Here is a 21,716-nt window from a genome sequence, read left to right as displayed (position 1 = left end):
TGCAAAGCCTTTTCTGCCAAGTGTCAAGCTGCTCTTGCCGCATGCCAAGTATCGACAGGCCGATATGTCTGCTTTACCAAACATATCTGCCCATTTATCAGCTCTACCGGGTTTAGATCCGAATTTGTAAAAAATGTCGGCCCATCCTACATATCCTCCCATACAACTAGTCCCCCAAGTGTGGACGTCCGACAATTCGTCGACGTTCACACTCTTGTAGCAGTCCCAGAAGTGTTTACCGTAAAACCGTTAATGATATGTTCAGGCTTTTATTTCTTGCTCTCTGTCGAGCATTTTATTAAGATCATGTATTTGGGTTTTGAAGAAATTATTTTGGATTGTGTTATGTAATAATTTATTGTTGTTCTTTGGTGCGTATATCGATTACGTTATATATTACTTTACCGAGCGCAGTGAAACTCCGTTTTCTCCCCCAAGTGGCCTTGTGTGCCGTAAGCAGACAAGGTCGACTTTAGAAAAATAAATCGGGAGCAGAAAAAACTCCGTTTTCTCCCCCAAGTGACCTTGTGTGCCGTAAGCAGACAAGGTCTACTTTAGAAAAATAAATCGGGAGCAGAAAAAACTCCGTTTTCTCCCCCAAGTGACCTTGTGTGCCGTAAGCAGACAAGGTCTACTTTAGAAAAAATAAATCGGGTCAGTTAAGTATATGAATCGTTTACTAGTAAAATAAGCGGGAAACAACTATTGAAGGCAAACACGTGTCGTTAATCTGTGAATCTGCAATTTTAATTTTTAAATTTTTGAACCGTTAGATTTCTGACACGGTTGTCACTTCAACCGTTTTTTTTTTTTTTTTTTTTTCTTTTATGTATTTAACAATTAATTCGCAACCTTTACTATTCATTTTACTTACTTTTCTCGCCATTTCCTGATAAACAAGATAATTTCTTGGGATATTTCTTCGACAAAAAGGATTTACGATTTAGGATACCTTCTTGCCATCATCTGTCTTCTGCGCTAGTCCTATCGACACCACAGATAATTGTTGGAGCGTTCCATTGTTGGCGAATAGTTTAAGGTACTCACGAAACTTTAATCCCAATTGACTAATTTTGATTTCGAGTTCTTGGTTAATTTCATAGTTATTTCCTTTCTTTCATTTTTTTTTTTAAAAAAAAGAGACCAAATTGCATGTTTTAAATTTTGTTTCCTTTCACTTTGAGGTCTGTAAACCAAGAATTAGATGTCCAACAGTAGTATTGAAGAAGAACAATCTACCCTTATTACTACAAGGCGCCGACTTATTAGACAATCTTTAGGAAAAGACCTTGGTCGAACTGGAGAAACCACATCTTCACTTTCTGACAACATTGACGACCCTTTTCAGCCGTTATCTGTAGAAGAACAAAAGAAGGCCTTTTACCGTCATAAATTGCTAGCCGAGTGTGAAAAAGCTAACCGTCCCGTTAACCCTAACATACCGGAAGACACTGAAATCCTTGAGGTTGAACCGGTTAGTGTTCGTTATCATTTGAGGAGTTTTGCTAATACTCAATTTGACCAATACGGCTCAAACGTGGGGCATATAGGTATAAGTACTATGCCAAGAGTTAGGAGTACCAGTTATCAGCCTGAGGTTGCTGCTCGTGATGTTGCTGAAGAGGCCGAGTCGAGCAAAAAGGCTAAAGAAGATCAAGTTGCTAGCTCTTCCGAATCTGATGATACGGATACCCCTTCAAATGCTGAGAGAGACCAATCTTCTCCAGTCCATGAATCGGCCATTATTTCTATCTTGGGTGATGACGACGCTCAAGAGGATAGTGTCAATACTGATAATAGGAATGACATAATCGATATGACGGCTGAAATTATTCAAGAAGAGAATCTTGACGAAGGATATAACTCCGAGACCGACGGGGCTGAATTCCGACAACCTATTGTCTTAGCTGCTAAAGGCAAAGTTGCAGGAGCTAAGATAAGCTAAAAGTTTAGGCAAATGACTTTGGAAAAGGATTATTGCCAGCGCGCCAAGCGATTTTATAAGCTTCCAGACGGGTATGACCTTTGTGTTCCACCTTCTGGATCTTCAGTGCTCGATTGCCCAGATGGCCATGTTGCCATTTACCTTAAGCACTTTGATTTCGGTCTCCGTTTCCCCCTTCATCCTTTTGTGGCCAAAATTTTGAAGGCCTGGAACGTTTGTCTTGTACAGCTTACCCCTCCCACCATCCGTGCCGTTATTGCCCTTATTTGGGTTCTGCTTCATAGGAACTATCCGTTAACCCTTAACGCATTTAGACGGCTGTTAACTTTAAAGAGAGATGGGAAGTCAGATGGGTGGTGGTCTTTATATACCCAACCTCACAAGTATACCGTTCACCCTAAATTATCAAGCTGCAAAGGGTGGCAAGACAAGTTCTTTTTTATGTCAGTTCCTGATTATTTCCCACCAAGAAGGACATTCTTTCGGCCCCATCCAAGGTTTGAATCTATTCCTGAGAGAAACCTTGGCAAACATGAGCGCAGGGCCGTCAACCATTTTAACATTATCGAATCTGATAATGGCGACGGTCGGGTTCGTATTACTCCTAAGGTGTGGGTGCCGAATGCTGGATATATTCTCGGCAACGCCCCTTTATCTCATGTTGGTCTTTGCTGGACTGACCAATATGGTAATAACTTACTTATCAGTAAATATCTCCTTCCATTGTGCTGTCTGTTTGTCAAGCCTTTTGTTTTATATATATATTATTTTTTTTTGTATTTGTCTATTCATAATATGATTCTGACGTTATGTAAATATTCTTTGCAGGTGTTGATAAGTTAGATAACAAATTGCTAGGGCTTTTTCTGACGGCAAGAGAGTTATCAGACGCTGCCCTAAGGCTACAAAGCCTTTGTACGATACTCTCACTACCCATTGTAGCCGTACTCCGACCGTCAGCGCTAAAAGAAAAGCCGAGAGTATGGCCGATGAAAACGCCAAGAAAAGGAAAATAACCTCCCTGACCAATCGACGGGGTACTTTTCCCAGATCAGGCATTACTCGACAACCTGAAGATCGCAGCAAAAAGAATCAGGCCGAGAATAAGGATAAACCTCCTTCCCCCAAGGTTCAGGTGAAAACGGTTGTTCAGAGTTCTGATGCAGTCGTCAAAAAAGTGATTGACAGAATTGACGTCGAGGATCTTACCAACGTTGAATCTCCTACCCTACCTCAACCTAACATACCGGACCAAGCAGCTGGTCAAACCGTTACCACTGCCGCTGGCCGTTCCGATACAAGCGCCCCTGGTCTTATCTACCAATCTAATCAATGGATCGAGCGCCCCAACGAGAGGATACCTGAGGTTGTTCTCCGCGGATTTTCTGTCCCTCCTGGCCATTCTGGGGATAAATGGCAACCTGCCATTGATGCATGTCGGAATGAGTCAATGATCACTGATGACCCTATGCTAGGTGGGACTCTGGGTTATCGTCTTTTAAGCAACTTGACCCTCCCAATGGATAGGCCTGCTGGTGTCATCGGCCCTTTGGCTGCTATGCATATGCATAACATGATGAAGGTTCTCGCCCTCTAACTTATAATTTTTGTTATGCCTTGATATATATATCTTTCTGCCGTTAGGTATATACCTTCTACTAACTTTTGTTTTTTATTACTTCACAGGCCGTTATGTCTGGCACTGAGCTTGTTGAAATGTACCGTTATTACCAAGAACAGCACCATCAAGCTTCAGCCAGCCAAAATGCACTTCAAACGGCCCTGGACAACGCTGATAAGGCTCTGCAAAACTTAAAGGAAGCAAAAGAAAGAGATGATCTTGAGGTGTCATCCCTCTGGGAAACAGCTTCTAAGGCTAAAGATCTCGAGCTAGAAGTGCAGCAACTAAAGACTCAAATTACTGAGAAAAACAAAATTATCAGCCGCGTTTCTACTCTTAAGAAGGATCTCGAGGCCGCCAGGGGCTCTGTTCATGATCTTCAAGAAAAAGTAAAAAAATTGGAAGCAGATAAGCCTGGAGTCCGCCAAAGGGCTGTTAGACGTTTCTTGACATCTCGAGAGTTTTGTACGCGGCTTCAGAACCGCTTTGACGGAGGATGGACCGCTGCCCAAAGATGCATTGCCCATACCGTCGGCTGGAAGAAAGAGGACTGGACTGCCATTGAAAAGGCCTTTAACGAGGAAGTTTTCAAGATCCCATCCGGCTTTGAGGAGCAAGAGTTTGCAGGCGAAGATCTTTTTAATCTTGCTCTAGCAGAAGATGAGGGTATTTCAGATCCCAACATCTTGGACTCTCCAGCTTCCGACGGTACACAAGCTTAATGGGGCGGGCAGTCATCATCGACATCTTCTTGCGGGTCTTGCGTTTTTTGGCCTTATCAGCTTTGATTTAAACCCTGTATTTATTTGTTTTTGTTGGACTTTGTATTCATAATGCTGTTACATCGGCATATGCCCTTTTTTGTGGTGATGCCTGTCGACTATTGCGTCTAACTACTTATTCTGAACATGTCATATTTACTTTGAAACTTTTAATATGTCATGCACTTTTACATTTGCCTTATCGTCTTAAAATAATTTTATCAGCTATCAGCTTTTTTATTTTTTTTTATATATATCCGTTCTATTGCCTCAATTTTATCGGCTAACAGCTTTTTTTTATATATATATATATCCGCTCTATTGTCTTACGACTGCCAGACTTTACTATTGACTTTATTAGTTATCAACAACTTCACCATAGCTGAAGAAAACTTATTTAAAAACAATTCGAACACAAATTTATATACAGATGCCTTATCCGTTCCACCCCCGCAGTGTATATGGTTAAGAAATAACTATATACACTTCTTGCTGGTTCATTGCATAGCCCTGATCACTTACTGCGCTATAACTGTAGCCAGTTAGGTATCCTCTCGGCGATCGTATTCAAAGCTACGCTTCAATTCAGCATATACTTGAACCGATTTAACCGGTATTATACAGTGAACCAGCAACCTCGCGAACCAATGTTTATAACTGATCAGGTTATAAACTCATTGGATTCACGGAAGCAGTTTTTAGCTGTCCATCCTACATAACAATATTACGTTAAGTAGAGGATGCCTATATCAAGAAAATATTTCCTCAGATTCGCTTGTATTTATTGTTGACATTTTTCTTGAACACTTAACATTGCTTACATTTCCAAGTACAACGTACTACTCAAAATATTTCTTTAATACAGCTGTGTTCCAAACATTTTTTAACGGCTTTCCATCCATTGCTTCTAAGTAATATGAACCTTGCATTACCATTTCCCTAATACGATAAGGACCTTCCCAATTTGCCGTTAACTTTCCATCTTCATTCCCTTTTTCCGGTTGCAGCTGTTCTTCGTAGTACAAGATCTCCTACAGCAAGAGGTCGATGATTGGCACGCTTGTTGTAAGCCTTTGTCATTCTTTTCTTATAGGCAGCTGACCTAATTGCTGCCTTTTCACGTAATTCCGGTAGGAAACCTAGTTGCTGCCGTAATAAAAGATCGTTTTGCTCTTGACAATAGTGTTGAATTCTAAATGTCGGCAACCCTACCTCTGCCGGCACTACTGCCTCTGTCCCAAAAACTAATGTAAAAGGTGATTCACTTGTTGCTTCCTTGGCCGTTGTTCTGTTAGCCCACAATATTTCTGGGACTAAGTCAGCCCATAACCCCTTTACATCTTCTATCTTCTTTTTAATTGCCGTTACTATCTGTTTGTTAGCTTCTTCCGCCTGTCCATTTGATTGTGGGTGACATACCGCCGCATAAGCAAACTTGACTTTGTACATTGATAAGAGCTCTTTTACCGGCTTACAATCAAATTGAGACCCATGGTCGAAAACCATAGCCATCGGCAATCCGAATCTTGTGAAAATGGTTTTCCAGATAAACTTTTTTACCTCTGCTGTTGTTATCTTTGCAACCGGCTCAGCTTCAATCCATTTTGTGAAATAATCAACAGCTATTAATAAAAATTTTCTGCTGCCTGTTGCTGATGGAAACGGCCCTACTATATCCATTCCCCATTGTGCAAAAGGAATTTGATTTAATATCGGTGTTAAATCATTTGGGGGAAGGTTGATAACTGGTGCAAACTTTTGGCACTTGTCACATGCTTTCACATATCAAACCGCATCTTCATTCATGGTCGGCAAGTAGTAGCCTCTCCTCATTGCTTCTCTTGATATAACTCTCGGCCCGAGGTGATTGCCACATGTACCTTCATGTATTTCTTCTATCAACCTTTTTGACTCAAGAACACCTATGAACCTCATCAGCGGCAATGAGAAGCTTCTTTTATACAGCTGCCCTTGATGCATAACGAACCATACACTATCCTTCCGTAATTTTCGTGATTCCTCTTTATCTGCCGGTAACACCCTATGGATGAGATACGCTAGTATGTCGTCATACCATTGGGTTGTCCTTTCAACAGAGAGTATTTGCTCTGGTGCTTCATTTATGCTCTTCTCCTCTAGAATTTCCACCATCACAATTCTTTCTAAGCTATTCAAGCTCGAACTTGCCAGCCTTGCCAAAGCATCTGCCTGCACATTTTGAGTTCTCGGCACCAGCTTTACTTCAAAAATGTTGCAGCTGTGCCGATAACTGCTTTACCTTTTCCAGGTATTTAATCATTGCTGGATCCCGTGTTTCATACTCTCCGTTCTATTGACTCGAAACAAGTTGGGAATCGGTTATAAGCGTTAGACGCTTTGCATCAGCGGCAAGAGATAACTAGATTCCTACTATCGCTGCCTCATATTCAGCTTCATTGTTCGTTGCTCTGAATTTGAATTTTATTGCATATTCAAATACCTGCCCATCTGGTGACGTTATGACTATGCCAGCCCCTGATCCCATTGATGTTGCAGATCCATCCACAGATACCTATGTCATTATATGTTGGCCACAATAAATATGTCATAAGATAGATATGCATTTGATTATTCTTTACATAAAAGGAAGTGAAAACACCAAAAACTTTATTAAACTTTGATCATTAAATTACAAACTATTGAAACCTGCCAAGTGCCTATATCTTCTTCTTCATCCGTATATGAAGCTTCTACTATGAAGTCAGATAAGGCCTGTGCTTTTATCGAAACTCTCGGCTTGTAATGTATCTCATACTCCGATAATTCTAATTCCCATTTTAGCAATCTTCCTGATGTGTCCATCTTGTGTAATGATTTTTCCAATGGATAATTCGTTAGTACATCTATCGGATGCGCATCAAAATAAGGCCTTAATTTCCTTGCAGCAACCACCACTGCCATAGCCATTTTCTCAATTATTGGATACCGGCGCTCTGCCGCATTCAGTACATGACTAACAAAATATATCGGCATTTGCTTCTTTTTCCTTTCTACCAGCAGCATTGCCGCTATTGTTTTTGGAGACGTTGAGATGTACAACTGCAACTGTTCTCCCCTTTCTGGCCTTGCAACCGTCGGTAGAGATTTCAAGTGGTTTCGTACCACCTCTAGCGCGTCCCGCTGTTATTTTCCCCATTCAAACACCTTGTTCTTCCGTAGAACCACAAAAAAGGGAAGTGCCTTATCAGCTGATTTGCTAATAAAACGAGTTAACCCTGCCATCCGGCCAGTCAATCTCTGTATATCTCGGATTGTCTTGGGCTGCTTCATCTCAAGCACCGCATTCACCTTATTTGGATTTGCATCTATTCCCCGTTCACTAACCATGAAGCCTAAAAACTTCCCTGATCGGACTCCGAATACATACTTTTCGGGGTTCAATTTCATCTGGTACTTTCGTAAAGTTTCAAATGTCTCCCTCAAGTCCGCTATGTGATCCTATTTTTTCTTCATTTTAACAATTGTGTCATCTACATACACCTCTACATTCCGGCCCTTTTGTCTCTCGAAAACTTTGTCAACCAACTTCTGGTATGTTGCCCCAGCATTCTTTAACCCAAACGGCATGGCTTTATAGCAAAATACACCAGCATCCGTTATGAAGGCCGTTTTCAGTCTATCGGCCTTATGAAGGCTGACCTGATGTTACCCTGAAAACGCATCTAAGAAGCTAAGCATTTCATGACCGGCAGTAGAATCCACCAGTCTGTCTATCCGGGGTAACGGGTAACAATCCTTAGGACATGCCCTATTCAAATCGGTAAAGTCGACACACATTCGCCATTTTTCTGTCGGCTTTCTTACCATAACAACATCTTCCAACCACTCCGAATATGTGCACGGCTCAATAAAATCCGCCGCTAAGAGTTTGTTAACCTCAGCCTGAATAGCTTCCATCTTCTCAGTAGAGAAGTTCCGCTTTTTCTATCTAATCAGCCTGAATCCCCTGTTGACATTCAATTTATGTTCCATCACCCCTGGGTGTATTCCTGGCATTTCACTTGCTGAGAAAGCAAAGACATCTGCATTTTCACGCAGCAGGCTTATCAGATTACACCTCATGTCAACATCCATGTCGGCTCCAACCCTAACCGTTCTGCTGGAATCACCCGGCTGCAACTCAATCTGCACCGTTTCCCCTCCCGGTAACGGTCTCGGAGCCGTTTCCGGCCTTGTGTCAAAGTTACCCATGGATAAATCACGTACTGTAGGCTCCAGTTCTTTTTTAGGATTACTCGGTACTGACCCATCTCCGACTGGATTCTTCAAAGCCGTTAAATAACAAGACTTTGACATAACCTGCCCTCCATGAACCTTTTCCACAGCTCCCAAATTTGACACATACGCTATTGTCAAATGGTATGTTGATACAACAGCTTGTACATCATGAATTATCGGCCTTCCGATAATAGCATTATAGGCCGATGGAACGTTGACCACCAAAAACTCTGCCATCACATCTCTTGCTGTAGGTCCATCACCCAGCCTTACCGGCAAGACTATGCTCCCTTCTGGCCGTACTGAAGATCCATTAAACCCAATAATTGGGTAGGATATCGGCGTCAGGTATTGCCTCCCTATCATCATCTCATTAAAGGCTTTCATAAAAAGGACATTAGCTGAACTTTCTCCATCTACCAGAACTCTTTTTATGTCAGCCCCATTAATCTTTGTTATCAGAACCAGCGGGTCATCATGTGGAAAGACTATCCCCCTTGTATCCTCTTCAGTGAACACAACATCTGGGATTGAAGTTGGTCTTGGGCGACTATCTGTATCCAGGGCATTAATTATATGGCGATGCTCCGATAAATGCTTCTTTGCCCCACTGATTGTCCCTCCATGCACCGGCCCTCCGGTTATCACATCAACCCCTCTCCCTGTTGATAAAGGCGGCATTCCTCCAGCCCCCTGTTGGATCACACTACCCTGCGGCCTTTCTGGCTTTACATCAAGCTGCTGCCTTTCAAATTGCCGGGGTGGGGGCTGGCTTCCACTCTGATTTAGCCGGTACTGAGATAAATGACCCTTTCTTATCAGCTCTTCTATGTTATCCTTTAGCTGTGTACATTCCTCTGTATAGTGACCCACATCTCTATGGAACATGCAATACTTTTTAGCATCCCTTGGCCTGGCTTTCATAGGAATCGGCCTTGTCCATTCTTCTCTGTTCTGATTCACCGAGAAGATCGCCGCTCTAGGTGTATTCAGCGGTGTATATGAACTGTACCGCATCGGCGGTTTTGCAGCCCTAACCTCCTGCCGACTTCCCCCTCCTCTGTTTTGGGTCGAGGTTCCCGACCTTCCACTTCCTGAAGCTGCACTTTCAAATTGGAACTGACCCTTACCAGCGGTCACACTCTTGTTGCTTGTCTTCATTAGCTCCTCGCTCTTGATGTAATCATGAGCTTTGTTGAAGGCTGCTGCCAGCGTTGAGAAGTTCTTTCGCGTCAGATACCGCTTGAACTCAGAATCATTCAGGCCATTCATAAGGGCCATTACTGCTATCTCTTGTTGCAACTTTGGGATCGTGTTTGCCTCGTTATTGAACCGCCTGATATAGTCCCTCAAAGACTCATCTGCCCTCTGTTCGACTGCCATCAACTCTCCTGATGTTCTCTGCCGCACACTGTTGCTAACATACTGCCCGATGAACATCTCAGTCAACCTTTCAAAACTATCTACCACCCCATTCTCCAGATTATTAAACCAATCAGCTGTAGCCCCAATCAATGTAGTCGGAAAGACCTTACACCATACAGCATCTGAATTTGTGTAAAGCATCATATGCCCCTCGTATGACGTTATAAACCTTCCCGGACCTCCTCTTTCATCATACCTACATGTCGGCATCTTGATCTTCTCCATCGGCTAATCCAAGATGCTTTGCGCAAACGGTGACGCTCTTAATTGTACCACAGCTCGCGGTACCTGCCCTTCAACCTGGGAACTTCTCTGCTGATAGGTTCTTGTGATAACAGTTCGGCTTGATGACTCCCCCTCTGCGTGACGCGGTGTGGTATGCGTCCTTACCGGTTTTTCTTCTCGGTGGTTCCTTGGTGAGCTTGTTACTCGATTGGACTGTTCACCTTGATTAGCTAGCGGCACCCCCCCTTCCGCCTGAGCCATTTTGGCATCTTTTCTCTTTTTGCTCATTGTAGTCATTACCCTTGCTGCTACCTGCAATTCTTCTGGCGTAAACTCCGCCATGGGATCTACTGCTGTTCCCCTTTGCCTTTCTGGGGTTAACGACATGTGAAACTGATTTTCCTCCAATGTATGCGTTTCATCTTCTATCTCAATTTCTGGCTGCGTTGTGACTGGTCGATTTACTATTTTACTTATTATCGGTGTCATATTGTTTCTGGCCATAATTATTGTTATTTTTATGTGTGTGGTTCTTAGGCGATAGAAGTAATCACTGGTCCCCTCCTTCTAGCGCCAAATTGTTTCTGTCTGGATCCGATAGCCCGAGAACCCGAATCCGAGATCCTGACACTCCTATCGGCAACCCGAGAACCTACACAATTGAACAGAAGTTAGCTAACCCCGGGGTGTTCCGGGGATAACCACTCCGATGATAAAGTTAGAATGTGTTTAAGAGAAGGTAAATAAGAAAGAGAAAGAAGAGAGAGAGAGAGTAATTAATACCTCATTAATGACTCCCAACCTACTATTTATAATAAGTACCATGACAGGTGTCTACAAAGCATGCAAAACCTTTTCTGCCAAGTGTCAAGCTGCTCTTGCCACATGCCAAGTATCGACAGACCGATATGTCTGCTTTACCAAACATATCTGCCCATTTATCAGCTCTACCGGGTTTAGATCCGAATTTGTAAAAGATGTCGGCCCATCCTACATATCCTCCCATACACATGTGATTATGGTTTACATTAATCATTTCTTTGCTGTAATGTGAAGAATGTGTTGTGAAAATTATGTATTGTTTTTATGACGATTTATTCAAATATGGACATTTAAAATCGGACTGATTCAGAATATGAAATAAGCCAATTGAACACTTGTAACTGTACTAATTAGTCATATAGGTTAAAATTTCTAAAATTTTACTGCACAGTATCATGCCAGAAGCTGGCTAAACTCCTCTTCAGGTAAAACAGAAGTTGACTTGAACAAAAAGTCGACGGAAACTGATGTATGCAACTTTGTTGGAAAATTTTACCATGTCCTTCATAACTATTTGTAACATCTCTAAATTTTCATATTGGCAACACATTGTGTGTTTTCAACTTTCAAGCATCTTGCAACGCTGCTGTATCTACAGGTTAGCATTACTACACTGCTACAGCTGCCCATTATTGATCTCATTGTTATTGGTGCTTATTACAATTCTCTGGACTACTTGTGCAGATTTCTGAGATTGTTTGGTATTTAACAAGTTTCTTGCTTGAAGCCATGCCCCGTCCAGGTAAAATTTACCTGTTTTATTTCTCCTTTTTCGTTATGGCTGGGTTGTTTGTCATCATTGAAAGGAGGGGTCAGATGAAGTTGTTTCTAGAAAAGGTTAGAAAATTTTGGATGGTTTGTCAGCTGAGGTTTCTGGTTTCTTTCAGCCTTTTCTTGCAAATTGCATTGATATTTTTGGGCAAGCTCAGAAAGCGCAATGGAAAGCCTTGGCTGAGATTTTTGATTTGGTCTGCATATTTATTGGCAGACTGGGTGGCAACAGTTGCACTTGGGGTTATCCTCAACAGTGTCCAAGCACACCCAAAAGAAGATGTTCTTATATCATTTTGGGCACCTTTCTTGCTGCTCCATCTGGGTGGTCCTGATACAATCACCGCCTACTCGTTAGAGGACAACCAGCTTTGGCAGAGGCGAGTGCTTGAGCTGGTGACCCAATTTCTTGTGGCTGTTTACATATTATTTATAGCCTGGCCAGTTAAATTCTTTATCTCTCTCCTGACTATCCCAATGCTGCTAGCTGGTGTAATCAAGTTCGGAGAGAGAATATATTCGCTAAGATCTGCTAGCACTGATCAGTTCCGCTTTTCACAAATGACAGAACCTGATCCGGGACCGAATTATTCCAAGTTTATGGAGGAATTCACTCTGAAAAAGGCAGAGGGTTTCCACGTGAAAGCAATTGAGATTATTGAGACCCCTCTTCCTACTAGTAATCCAATTGTCATTGAGAATAAAGACTTGGTTTTAAAAGCGTATGAGCTATTCCAAACCTTCAAGTGCCTTTTTGTAGACCTCATTCTTAGTTTCAAAGATCGAGATGAGAGTCAGCGAGTCTTCCACAGTTTCGATTATGAAAAAGCCTTTGAGGTGATTGAGATTGAGCTTGGATTTGCGTATGATGTGTTTTACACCAAGGCGCCTGCTGCTTATAATCGAAGGGGGCTCATTCACCGCCTAATTACCTTTCTTGCAACCTTGTTTTCGTTGGTAACCTTTTTCATTTTCCACAGGATCAAGAAAGATAATTACCACTTATCTGACCTCATAATAACCTATATACTGCTTGTGGTGGCTATAATATTGGAGATTTGTTCGTTTCTCGCTCTTTTACTCTCAGACTGGTCAGATCAGTGGCTGAAGAAGCACTACAAAAAGAGGAAGCGATGGTCTAACTCGATTTCCCAGTATAGCATACAAAATTTTTGTCGAGAACAAAAGGCAAGCAAATTTCCTCGATTCTTGAAGCTCTTGATGGCTGAAAACAAGGTAGATGAACTTTACTACCTTACCTATACCGGTGTGTCTAATGATTTAAAGGATTTGATCTTCAAATATTTTTCAAAGATCTCAAAAAGTGGTGATAAGAGCCAATTTACTGCTTTATGCACCTCTAGAGGCAAGCATGTCCTGGAAGAAATGGATTGTAGCGACTTGATTTGGTCTACCACTGAAGTGGAATTCGACCAAAGTATTCTTCTGTGGCACATTGCAACTGATCTGTGTTACCACACAGATGATGGTAGTGAAAAGTTAGGAATAGAAACAAAAAAAGAGCATACAGAAAGCAATGGTAGTACAAAGTTGGGAGAAGAAATAAATTCAGAGCGTACAGAAAGCAAACACATGTCAGAGTACATGATGTATCTTTTGGCATTGTGTCCTTTCATGTTGCCTATGGGGATTGGGATGATAAGGCTCAGAGATACTTGTGCAGAGGCTAGAGAATTCTTCAAAGAGCAACGACAGCAACCTTATAAAGCCGAAGCATGTAGGATGTTGCTTCGGGTAAATACTGAAATCCAACCAGGTACCTTTCTTTTCTCCATTTTTGGGAACCAGAATTGACTGTTAAATCAATTGGAAGCTACTTGTATCTGTTTGTGACATCTAATGTGAAACTTAAATTTTATCACATTAGACTTTTATCAATTGTGCAAGTTGCCCCTTAACCTTTCAGTGAAGCAAACTAACCCCAAAACTTGTACTAGTATAAATCGACAAACCATGCAATTAATCCCCCAACACCCAGCCAATTTCTTTCCAGAATGAAGACATGGCACCATTCTAGTCCTTTCTAATTTAAGTACACCGAAAGTAATTTCCTGTTGGGGGTATGATACAACTATGATATGGTAGACAGTTATATACACTGTTAGATTTTTTGTTGTCGGGGTATGAATGTATGATAAAACTGGAAAATGGAAGTATTTGTGAAAGAAGAGAGTCGACTGCCCCTATCTAATCTTTCTCCCTCTTTTTTCCGTTCTTCCGTTAAAAATATCTTTGTTTTATTTTATTATTATTTTTAATTAGTATTAAATCTTGCAATTCTAACAAGTGAATATACTTATCTCCATAGATCAAGTGCTCTGTCTATTTGCAAACTAATACTTGCTGTTAGTTTAATGCACAGGAAAGGCCAACTTTCAAATTTCTTGAGATTTGATATACCATTATGCTTATTTTCAAGGCTTCAGCATAATAGCAGTATCACTGAAACATATGACTAATATGGTATACAAGTTTAGTTTATAATTAATCTTCTCATTCTTTTGATTTACTCTGTAAAATTAACCCCACTCCAAACAAAATGACATTCTTCATTTTCCTTTGATTCCCTATTTGATGTGAAAAGATCAGCTCCTGTGTTTCAAATCAGATAATGTGTATTTGATATTGGAAGAATTTTATACATGAATGACAAACATGAAGCTTCATAGAGCATGTGAGAATTATCAATGGAGGACAAATGTGCCTTTTCGGTTTGTGTATATGGCTTAATCATGGGTGGCATTTAATTGTATGTGAAGAACATATACATGTAATGAATATGAAAAAAAAAATTAATTTCTGTTGCTGCATCAATTAAGGGCGGATTTAGTTGCGTGATACTATGATCTATACAAGTTTTGGGGAGGACTGGCACAATAGGTAAAAGTCTTGGTGACAGTTTGCCACTTTGCCATTAATATTTAATACTTCCCAAGTTCGCATCTTTGTTCCTTGTTTGAACTATAACAATTTGCGTGACTCCATCCTTTTAAATGACAAAGTTGCAAACTTGGGAGTTTCTTAGGTGGATTAAAGGGTGGACAATATTAGTTATAGGGCACAAACTTGGAAATTTTTCCATCCAAATCCAATCTAAATTTGTAGTACACGAATTTTTTTTCTGCTATAAAGACTACTTAGTACTACATATTAAATCATCTTCTGTTATGTACCAGGTAAAGTTAAAGGGGATAGAAGCAAATCTGTTCTGTTTGATGCTTGTAGGCTAGCCACTGAATTGCTATCCAAGAAAGATAAAGTATGGGAGATTATAAGCCAAGTTTGGGTAGAGATCTTGGCTTATGCTGCATGCCATTGTCGTGGAACTCACCATGCTCAACAGCTTAGAAAAGGGGGAGAGTTCCTTACCCATGTCTGGCTTCTGATGGCGCATTTAGGCATCACTGAACAGTTTCAGATATCTCAGGGTCATGCTAGAGCTAAGCTAGGTGCAAAATAAATCCTTGTACAGTCAGCTTATGCAGCTAAGTCCTCTTAGTCTGAGCAGATGGCGATTATTTTCAAGGCAGTTTTCTTATGCTATTAGTAATGTATGGTGATCTGTAGCATTTCAATTTTCTTATGCTACTAGTAACGGATAGGGAAGTTGTTAAAGTTTCAAATTGTTTAGTTGGAATCTCAAATAGTTTTAGTTTTATCCTTTTTAAGTTGATGCCTTTTTTGTGGGTTATATTTGTCCATTATAATTATATATTGTGACCGATTAATGATCTTGAATGCAGAAACTTCTTGCAGGGATATATGTTTACACGAATGATATATACTCCTGTATGTAACGGTCTTGGCATCAATCACGTACTCTTCTTTTTGGTATTCATGACTTGCTCAAATTAATTTCGATCTCAAAAAAAAAAAAAAAAGTAAACGATTTTTGGAGTGGGCAAGGTGGTTGATTAGTTACTTGATTATTACTGTATTTAATAGCAGGGGAGAAAGGAGTAAATACAAGTTGGTCTAATAGATCAACTAGGCACGACTCAGACTTACTCCGTTTATTTTAGCAATGACAATCATGAGGTAAATGGTACTCCGTAATTTGAATTTCAAATGAGAAAATACCATTATGCATGCACCATATGTTTGGACGTCACGTAAATTAGCATAAAATTTATACGTCATAAATAAGTTATAATTACATTCAGTTTGGGCAATATATAAGAGTTATTATAAAAAGTGGGTAAGAGTTATTATAAAAAGTGGGTATTAAACTTTGCACTTTGTTGCAGATTGGGTACTGAACTTTGCATTGTTGCAAGTTGGGTACTGAACTTGGGTACTGCCTGAGAATTCACATGTTGCAACCGGTTACCAAGCATTGAACAACTAAATACTTAAAAAAAAGCTATTGTCCTTTAGTTTACATCAATGTCAGATCTTTTAAAAGTAGCCGTTACACTTAGAAGCTGCTGTGCATAAATACTACAACTGAACTTAGAAATTTTTGGCAGCATAATTGTTTTCTTCATACAAAAAATTTGATCAGGTTCTTCAAAAAACTAAGCTCCTTCTCCTGAAACTGCAAGAAGGTTTAAAAAAAAATAGAGTAGGGGTTTAGCAGTGTCATAACAGAAAGAGTATGTCAAGGCTAAGTCATGTCTATGTTCCTGGGAGTCCTTTTAGGTGTCATTGTGGATTGCTAGTGTCCAAGATCAGGGCTTGGACTAAAGACAATCCTGGAAGAAGGTTCATAGCCTGCTCAGATTATGATGCAGAAACTGAGAGAAGGGGATGTAAATTCTTTAGGTGGCTGGATAGGGAAGAGCCAACAGATTGGCAAACTCAAGTAATTCTAGGCTTGATGGAGGATAAAGAGAAGTTAAAAAATGAATTGATTGCAATGAAAAGGGAATTTACTGAAGCAAACCATGTCTCTAGGAAAGCAAAGGCTGATTACACTATGTTGAAGATGAAAAAGGGTTGCAAAAATGAAAGTTGGGTTTACTTGTCAAATGTGGGTAGTTGTTCTAGTCCTGCTTGAAGGAGTTGTGTCTTAGATAAGTGCAATTACTAGATATATCAAGGATCACTATTATGGAGATAATAAGTTCATTTTCTTTGGGCGTCATCATCTGTTGCTAAACTATGAGAGATGATCTTTGGGCTAGTCAAATGGTCCAAAGCCCGCTAGAATGGATCCTATGAGGTCACACACAAGGGTATTGGGTTAAGCAAGTTAGAGGCCCATTAATGGGCCTCATGAGCATTTAACTAATCATGAAATGGATTGGGCTAGCATAGTGAGATTGGAAATAAGTTTTGGGTTTTTGACATGGGCTCTTATTTAGAGATAAGATCTATAAATAAGATCCATGGTTGCATGCAAGCAGTCATAATTCACACACAGTGAATTTTGACATCAAGGCAACCAATCCCAAAAGACCCTAATTCCTCTCTCTAACTCACGGCTTTCTCTCTCCTCCCCTCGTCCGTACGGCCGGCCACCTTGGTGGCGCGTGTGGTGGTTCGTGGTGGTTCATGGTGGTTCGTTGCTCGCACTTCTCCATAGAAGGTCAATTGAAGGGTTCAATTGCAACTAACTAGCATTAGTGGAGGTCTTAATCTGTGCCCGTGGACCAAGTAGAGGAATCACGCTTGAGGTTCTTTATCTCCCAATGTTCTTGCTCGATCGCACGTGGAATCACGCTTCAAAGATACGATTATATGTTCTTTATGTGTTATGCATTAGATCTTGGGATTAGGTACTATATGAATATGATTCATGTTTATTTCCGCTGCGTAGTACCTATATTTCCCTACACTGCTAACTTTGTTGGTTATCTACTATGTAAGGAAGTAGTTGTATGTGTAAATATGCTACCTGTATTAGCTATTTCTTTGCATTTCTTCCTTTCCTTTATGTAGTTGCTAGATCCTGTAATGGTCAAATTATTATCAATGAAATGGTAGTAGAAATTTTATTCTTGAATTTGGTTAGTAATATGTTTACGTGAAGTGCTTTAGTTGAAATGGTGTTGTGTTGACTTGTCTGACTTTCTTGAGTAGATGGAAAGTCTTGACTGCTGAAAGAGTGAACTGTTAGTTCTCCACAACCATAATCTGAGTAGTAGGCTCTCTGTACATTAGTAGTTTTTGGTGGTCCCTGTCATGATTAGCAGCAAGATGCAGATTATTGGCCTTTTAAAGGAAAAAAACCCAAAAAAATTACAGAGGACTTACAGTTGCTACTCTTTGATATCCATTTGGGTATGTATAAACTCCAACACCCCTCATGTGCATTGGTAGATCATTTGCTGGGGGTTGTTGTTGCTGTTATTGCCTGTGTTGCTGTGCTGGTCTGTCTGGTGCAACACTTTTGCACCCTTTCTTGTTGTGGTCCGGCACACCACACAAGCTGCAGGTCATGACAACCCCCTTTCTCTTAAGTTTCCCTGCAGCTGTGACTTCTCCTGCTTGGAGTCTTCTTTTTGTTTTTAGTCTTCCCTGTATTTTCTTGATGGTGGGAAGATGTACAATTCCATCAGAAATGGGCCATTGCTGGGGTCCATTTAAAGGCTCAAGTAGATAATCATGAAGTACTCATTCACTCACTACTAGAAAACAAGCAATACGACGGACTGGTTCTGACGGACCCGAAATTCCGTCGAAAAAAGTGAAATTTCCGACGGATTTCCTACGGATATAAATTCCATCAAAAATTTCCGAAGAATTCAATATTTCCGTCGGAAATCCGTCGAAAATTTCAACGGAATTTATATCCGACGGAATATATGTGCTTTCCGACGGAAAATTCCGTCGGAATTTACAATTTCCGACGGAATTATAGTCCGTCGGAAAATTCCGACGGAAAGTAATTAAAAAAAATTAAAATAAATTCCCCAAACCCTAAAGCAACCCCTTCCCCCTTTCTTATTTTTGCCTCTCTTTCTCTCTCTCCCCTCCTTCGTTCTCCCTTTCTCATTCCTCCTTCCTCCTTCATTCTCCTTCATTCTCCTTCTTCTCCTTCCCTCTTCTCCTTCGTTCTCTTCTCTTCTCCTTCGTTCTCCCCTCTACTCTTCTTTTCTCCTTCCTTTCTTCTTCTCTTCATCGCCCTTTCTCTCTCCTTCGTTTCTTTTCTCTTCACCTACATCAAACACCGACAACAACAACGATACAACACCAACCGCAACATGAAGCTCCTTCAACCACCACCAACATCAACCGCAACAGCGACGCAACACCAACAACCGGCGGGCATCAACATCAAACCCAACAACCACAGTCTTTTTTTGGTAGACCTTGTTTTAATTTAGGATAGATTCGTAGATCTAGTTAATTTTATATGTAATTGTAATGATATATTGTAAATTTAAATAGATAATTGTATATTTATATATTTGATTTAATTTTTGTTGATTAATCATCGTTTTATTTTATGAAATTTTGATTAAATATGTAGATCTACTGGTTTTGAGTTTTTGTGTGTTATTTCTTGCTTTTGTTGTGTAAATTTTTGTTTTTTGGGTTAATTTACGGTTTTTTGGGGTTAATTTACGGTTTTTTGGGCTTATTTTTGGTTGTGGTGGTGTCGGTGGTGGTGTATGGTGGTAGGATAGGGTCGGTGGTGGTGTGTGGGTCTAGATGGGGGGGGCTGGTGGTGTGTGGTTGTGGTTGGGTCTGGATGGGGGGGGGACTGGTGGTGTGAGGTGGTGGGAGGCTTTTTTTTGTTTTTTTTAAAGAATTTTCCGACGGATTTTCCGACAGATTTTCTCTGGCCTGAAAATCGCTGCCGACAGATTGAATTCTGTCAGAATTTCCGTCAGAATAGTGTTTCCGACGGAAAAGCCGGTTTCCATACAACATGTATTCCGACAACTCGTTACGACGGAAATTCCGTTGGAAACCCCATTTCGGACGAAATTTAGGGTGTTTCCGACGGAAAAATTCCGTCGTTATTTACATGTTTTCTAGTAGTGACTAAAGGTTCAGGATGGTCCCCTTTGTTCCAAACTGCCACAGCCACATGTTTGTAGAGAATCCTACTTACTTGCCATGCCCTGCAACTACATGTTCTTTCTTGCATATTCACAACAAATATATCTTGTGTAGCACCTTCCCTCACACCATAACAACACCCACCATCCCAGTAAGCATTCCAGCCCCTAGCCCAAATCTTATGCTTTTTAGTTTTTGTTGAATTCTAGGGCATAACACCATGTCTTTGTTCTTTATTTGGTCCCTCTTTTTATGCAGCCTGTCCATAATCCCTTCCCTAATGTCCTCAAGCTTGGTTAAAATTGGCTTATGTCTAGAATTTAGGATGAATGCATTAAAGACCTCACTCATGTTGTTGTCAACACTGTCACAACATGAGAGAGGACTGTAAAAGGCCCCGCACCACTTTTGATAGTTTCTTTTCAATAAATCCTCTGCTGCATCATCACTAATGTCCCTTATAATCTGAAGGTTGGCATTGAAATCAGCCTCTGTATTACTTTTTGCAATTTTCCAGAATTGTTTCCTGTACTCTAAGCCTCCCCCAAAGACTGTTATGAAGTTACAGTAGACATGTCTAGCACAGACTCTGGTTTCAGCTTCAGGAAAGACTTGTGCAATTGAGGCCAACAGACCCTTCTGCTGGTCTGACATGAATGTGAACCCTGCACCTTGAGTAAGGCCCAAATCTGAACCCAACAACTCCAAAAACCATGTCCATGAGGCTATTGATTCAACCTCAACTACAGCCCATGCAAGGGGGAACATTTGGTTGTTCCCATCCTTACCCACATCAACTAGGAATTGTCCACCAAAAGGGCCTTTTAGAAAACAACCATCCAAAGATATGAATGGTCTGCAGCCAGCTAAGAAACCTTTTTTCAATGCCTCAAAACAAACATACAATCTCTCAAACATATTTCCATTCATTTTTAATTTCACTGTATTATTTCTGTTTGTTCTAAGTATCTCAGTAGCATACCTAGGTATTAGAGCATATTGCTCCTCATACTCACCAATGATCAACTTTTATCCTAACTTTCTTGCCCTGTATGCCATATATCTACTTACTTTCAACCTCTTCTCCAACCACACTGTCTCAATTATGTCATGAACTTTCATATAAGGGTTCACTTTGAATTTGGACTGGAAATTAGATGCCACCCAAGAAGTTGTTACATGTTTGACCTTTGCTGCTCTTCCACATGTGTGCTCTCCTGTGAAAGTTTTCACTAAAAAGTTTCTTTTACCTCGCTCCCAAGAACCTCAAATCCTCCAACCACAACCTTTGTCTTTATTTTTACAGTGTGCTCCTACTTTGTCATGTGAGTTCCTAGAGAACACTATGTCTCTACCCATGTGAATGGCATAATCTATGACTGCCTTCTTAATGTCCCACTATTCTTATAACACTTCCCCACAAAGAACTTGGAATCATTTCTTAGAGTTGGATCCCCATCCAATGTGCTGCTGACCTTAGTTTTCTTAGTTTCTGGTGCAACAAGATACCCAAAATCCCGATCATCATCAGATTCATCATCTGATTCTGCATCAGTAAGCCCCTCTAAGTCACTGGTGTATCTATTAGTGTGCTTGCCCTTTGACTGTTCTACCCTTTTAAGCATTTCCAATTCATCATCATAAGACTTTTGTTTTATTGTATCTTCCTTTATCTTAGTTCTAGCTTCCACACATTCAATGTCATCTTCATCTGACCTTTCACTATCATAATCAATAAAGGGTTCTTCAATATTCCAGTCCACCAGATAACAAGTCAGTAAAAGATCCACCCCTACCACCCAAACCAAAACTGTTGTCAAAGTGCATTGTATGACCAATCTCATGTTCAGTGTACACATGAATGGCCTTATACTCTAACAGCAAAGAAAGAAAGGGGTCACAACTGTTATTCTCA

General features: G+C 40.6%; 4 protein-coding genes across 5 annotated transcripts; 1 reads left to right on the top strand and 3 right to left on the bottom strand.

Annotated features, from left to right (window-relative positions):
* Window positions 1–6,112: 6,112 nt before the first annotated feature.
* On the bottom strand, window positions 6,113–7,369 carry LOC145639843 (uncharacterized). Its single transcript, XM_081691170.1, has 3 exons — window positions 7,013–7,369; window positions 6,807–6,878; window positions 6,113–6,535 (listed from the first exon to the last, which is right to left on the bottom strand). Exons 1-3 carry the CDS (start codon window positions 7,367–7,369, stop codon window positions 6,113–6,115), a joined length of 852 nt encoding a protein of 283 aa, XP_081547296.1.
* A 921-nt stretch (window positions 7,370–8,290) lies between these two features.
* Window positions 8,291–10,234, bottom strand: LOC145639842 (uncharacterized). The gene has a single exon (XM_081691169.1). The coding sequence runs from the start codon at window positions 10,232–10,234 to the stop codon at window positions 8,291–8,293; it is 1,944 nt and encodes a 647-aa protein (XP_081547295.1).
* Window positions 10,235–11,549: 1,315 nt separating this feature from the next.
* LOC145638773 (uncharacterized) lies at window positions 11,550–15,539 on the top strand. Of its 2 annotated transcripts, XM_081689785.1 has the most exons (4): window positions 11,550–11,654; window positions 11,741–13,316; window positions 13,389–13,604; window positions 15,025–15,539. In XM_081689785.1, the coding sequence occupies exons 2-4, from the start codon at window positions 11,786–11,788 to the stop codon at window positions 15,306–15,308; spliced, it is 2,031 nt and encodes a 676-aa protein (XP_081545911.1). In that variant the 5' UTR covers window positions 11,550–11,654; window positions 11,741–11,785; the 3' UTR covers window positions 15,309–15,539. The 2 variants fall into 2 exon arrangements, with proteins under 2 accessions (XP_081545911.1, XP_081545910.1); XM_081689784.1 differs by having other exon boundaries at window positions 11,741–13,604.
* Window positions 15,540–19,924: 4,385 nt separating this feature from the next.
* On the bottom strand, window positions 19,925–20,731 carry LOC145639841 (uncharacterized). The gene has a single exon (XM_081691168.1). It carries the CDS (start codon window positions 20,729–20,731, stop codon window positions 19,925–19,927), a length of 807 nt encoding a protein of 268 aa, XP_081547294.1.
* Window positions 20,732–21,716: the final 985 nt, after the last annotated feature.

The sequence above is a fragment of the Chenopodium album genome, chromosome 7 (assembly GCF_948465745.1).
Source record: "Chenopodium album chromosome 7, dcCheAlbu1.1, whole genome shotgun sequence".
NCBI classification, from domain to species: domain Eukaryota; kingdom Viridiplantae; phylum Streptophyta; class Magnoliopsida; order Caryophyllales; family Amaranthaceae; genus Chenopodium; species Chenopodium album.
Note: the sequence above shows the minus strand (reverse complement) of the source record. Positions and strands in the feature narration are given on the sequence as shown.

Bases quoted from the DNA above. Each gene is read 5' to 3' on its own strand.
- LOC145639841 (XM_081691168.1), bottom strand. From the start codon at position 20,731: ATGAATGGAAATATGTTTGAGAGATTGTATGTTTGTTTTGAGGCATTG.
- LOC145639842 (XM_081691169.1), bottom strand. From the start codon at position 10,234: ATGGAGAAGATCAAGATGCCGACATGTAGGTATGATGAAAGAGGAGGT.
- LOC145639843 (XM_081691170.1), bottom strand. From the start codon at position 7,369: ATGCTGCTGGTAGAAAGGAAAAAGAAGCAAATGCCGATATATTTTGTT. The intron at 6,879-7,012 runs GTTTCAATAGTT...ATAATGACATAG, and splicing joins AAGATATAGGCACTTGGCAG to GTATCTGTGGATGGATCTGC. The intron at 6,536-6,806 runs GTATTTGAATAT...CAAAATGTGCAG, and splicing joins TAACGTCACCAGATGGGCAG to GCAGATGCTTTGGCAAGGCT.
- LOC145638773 (XM_081689784.1), top strand. From the start codon at position 11,786: ATGCCCCGTCCAGGTAAAATTTACCTGTTTTATTTCTCCTTTTTCGTT. The intron at 13,605-15,024 runs GTACCTTTCTTT...GTTATGTACCAG, and splicing joins AAATACTGAAATCCAACCAG to GTAAAGTTAAAGGGGATAGA.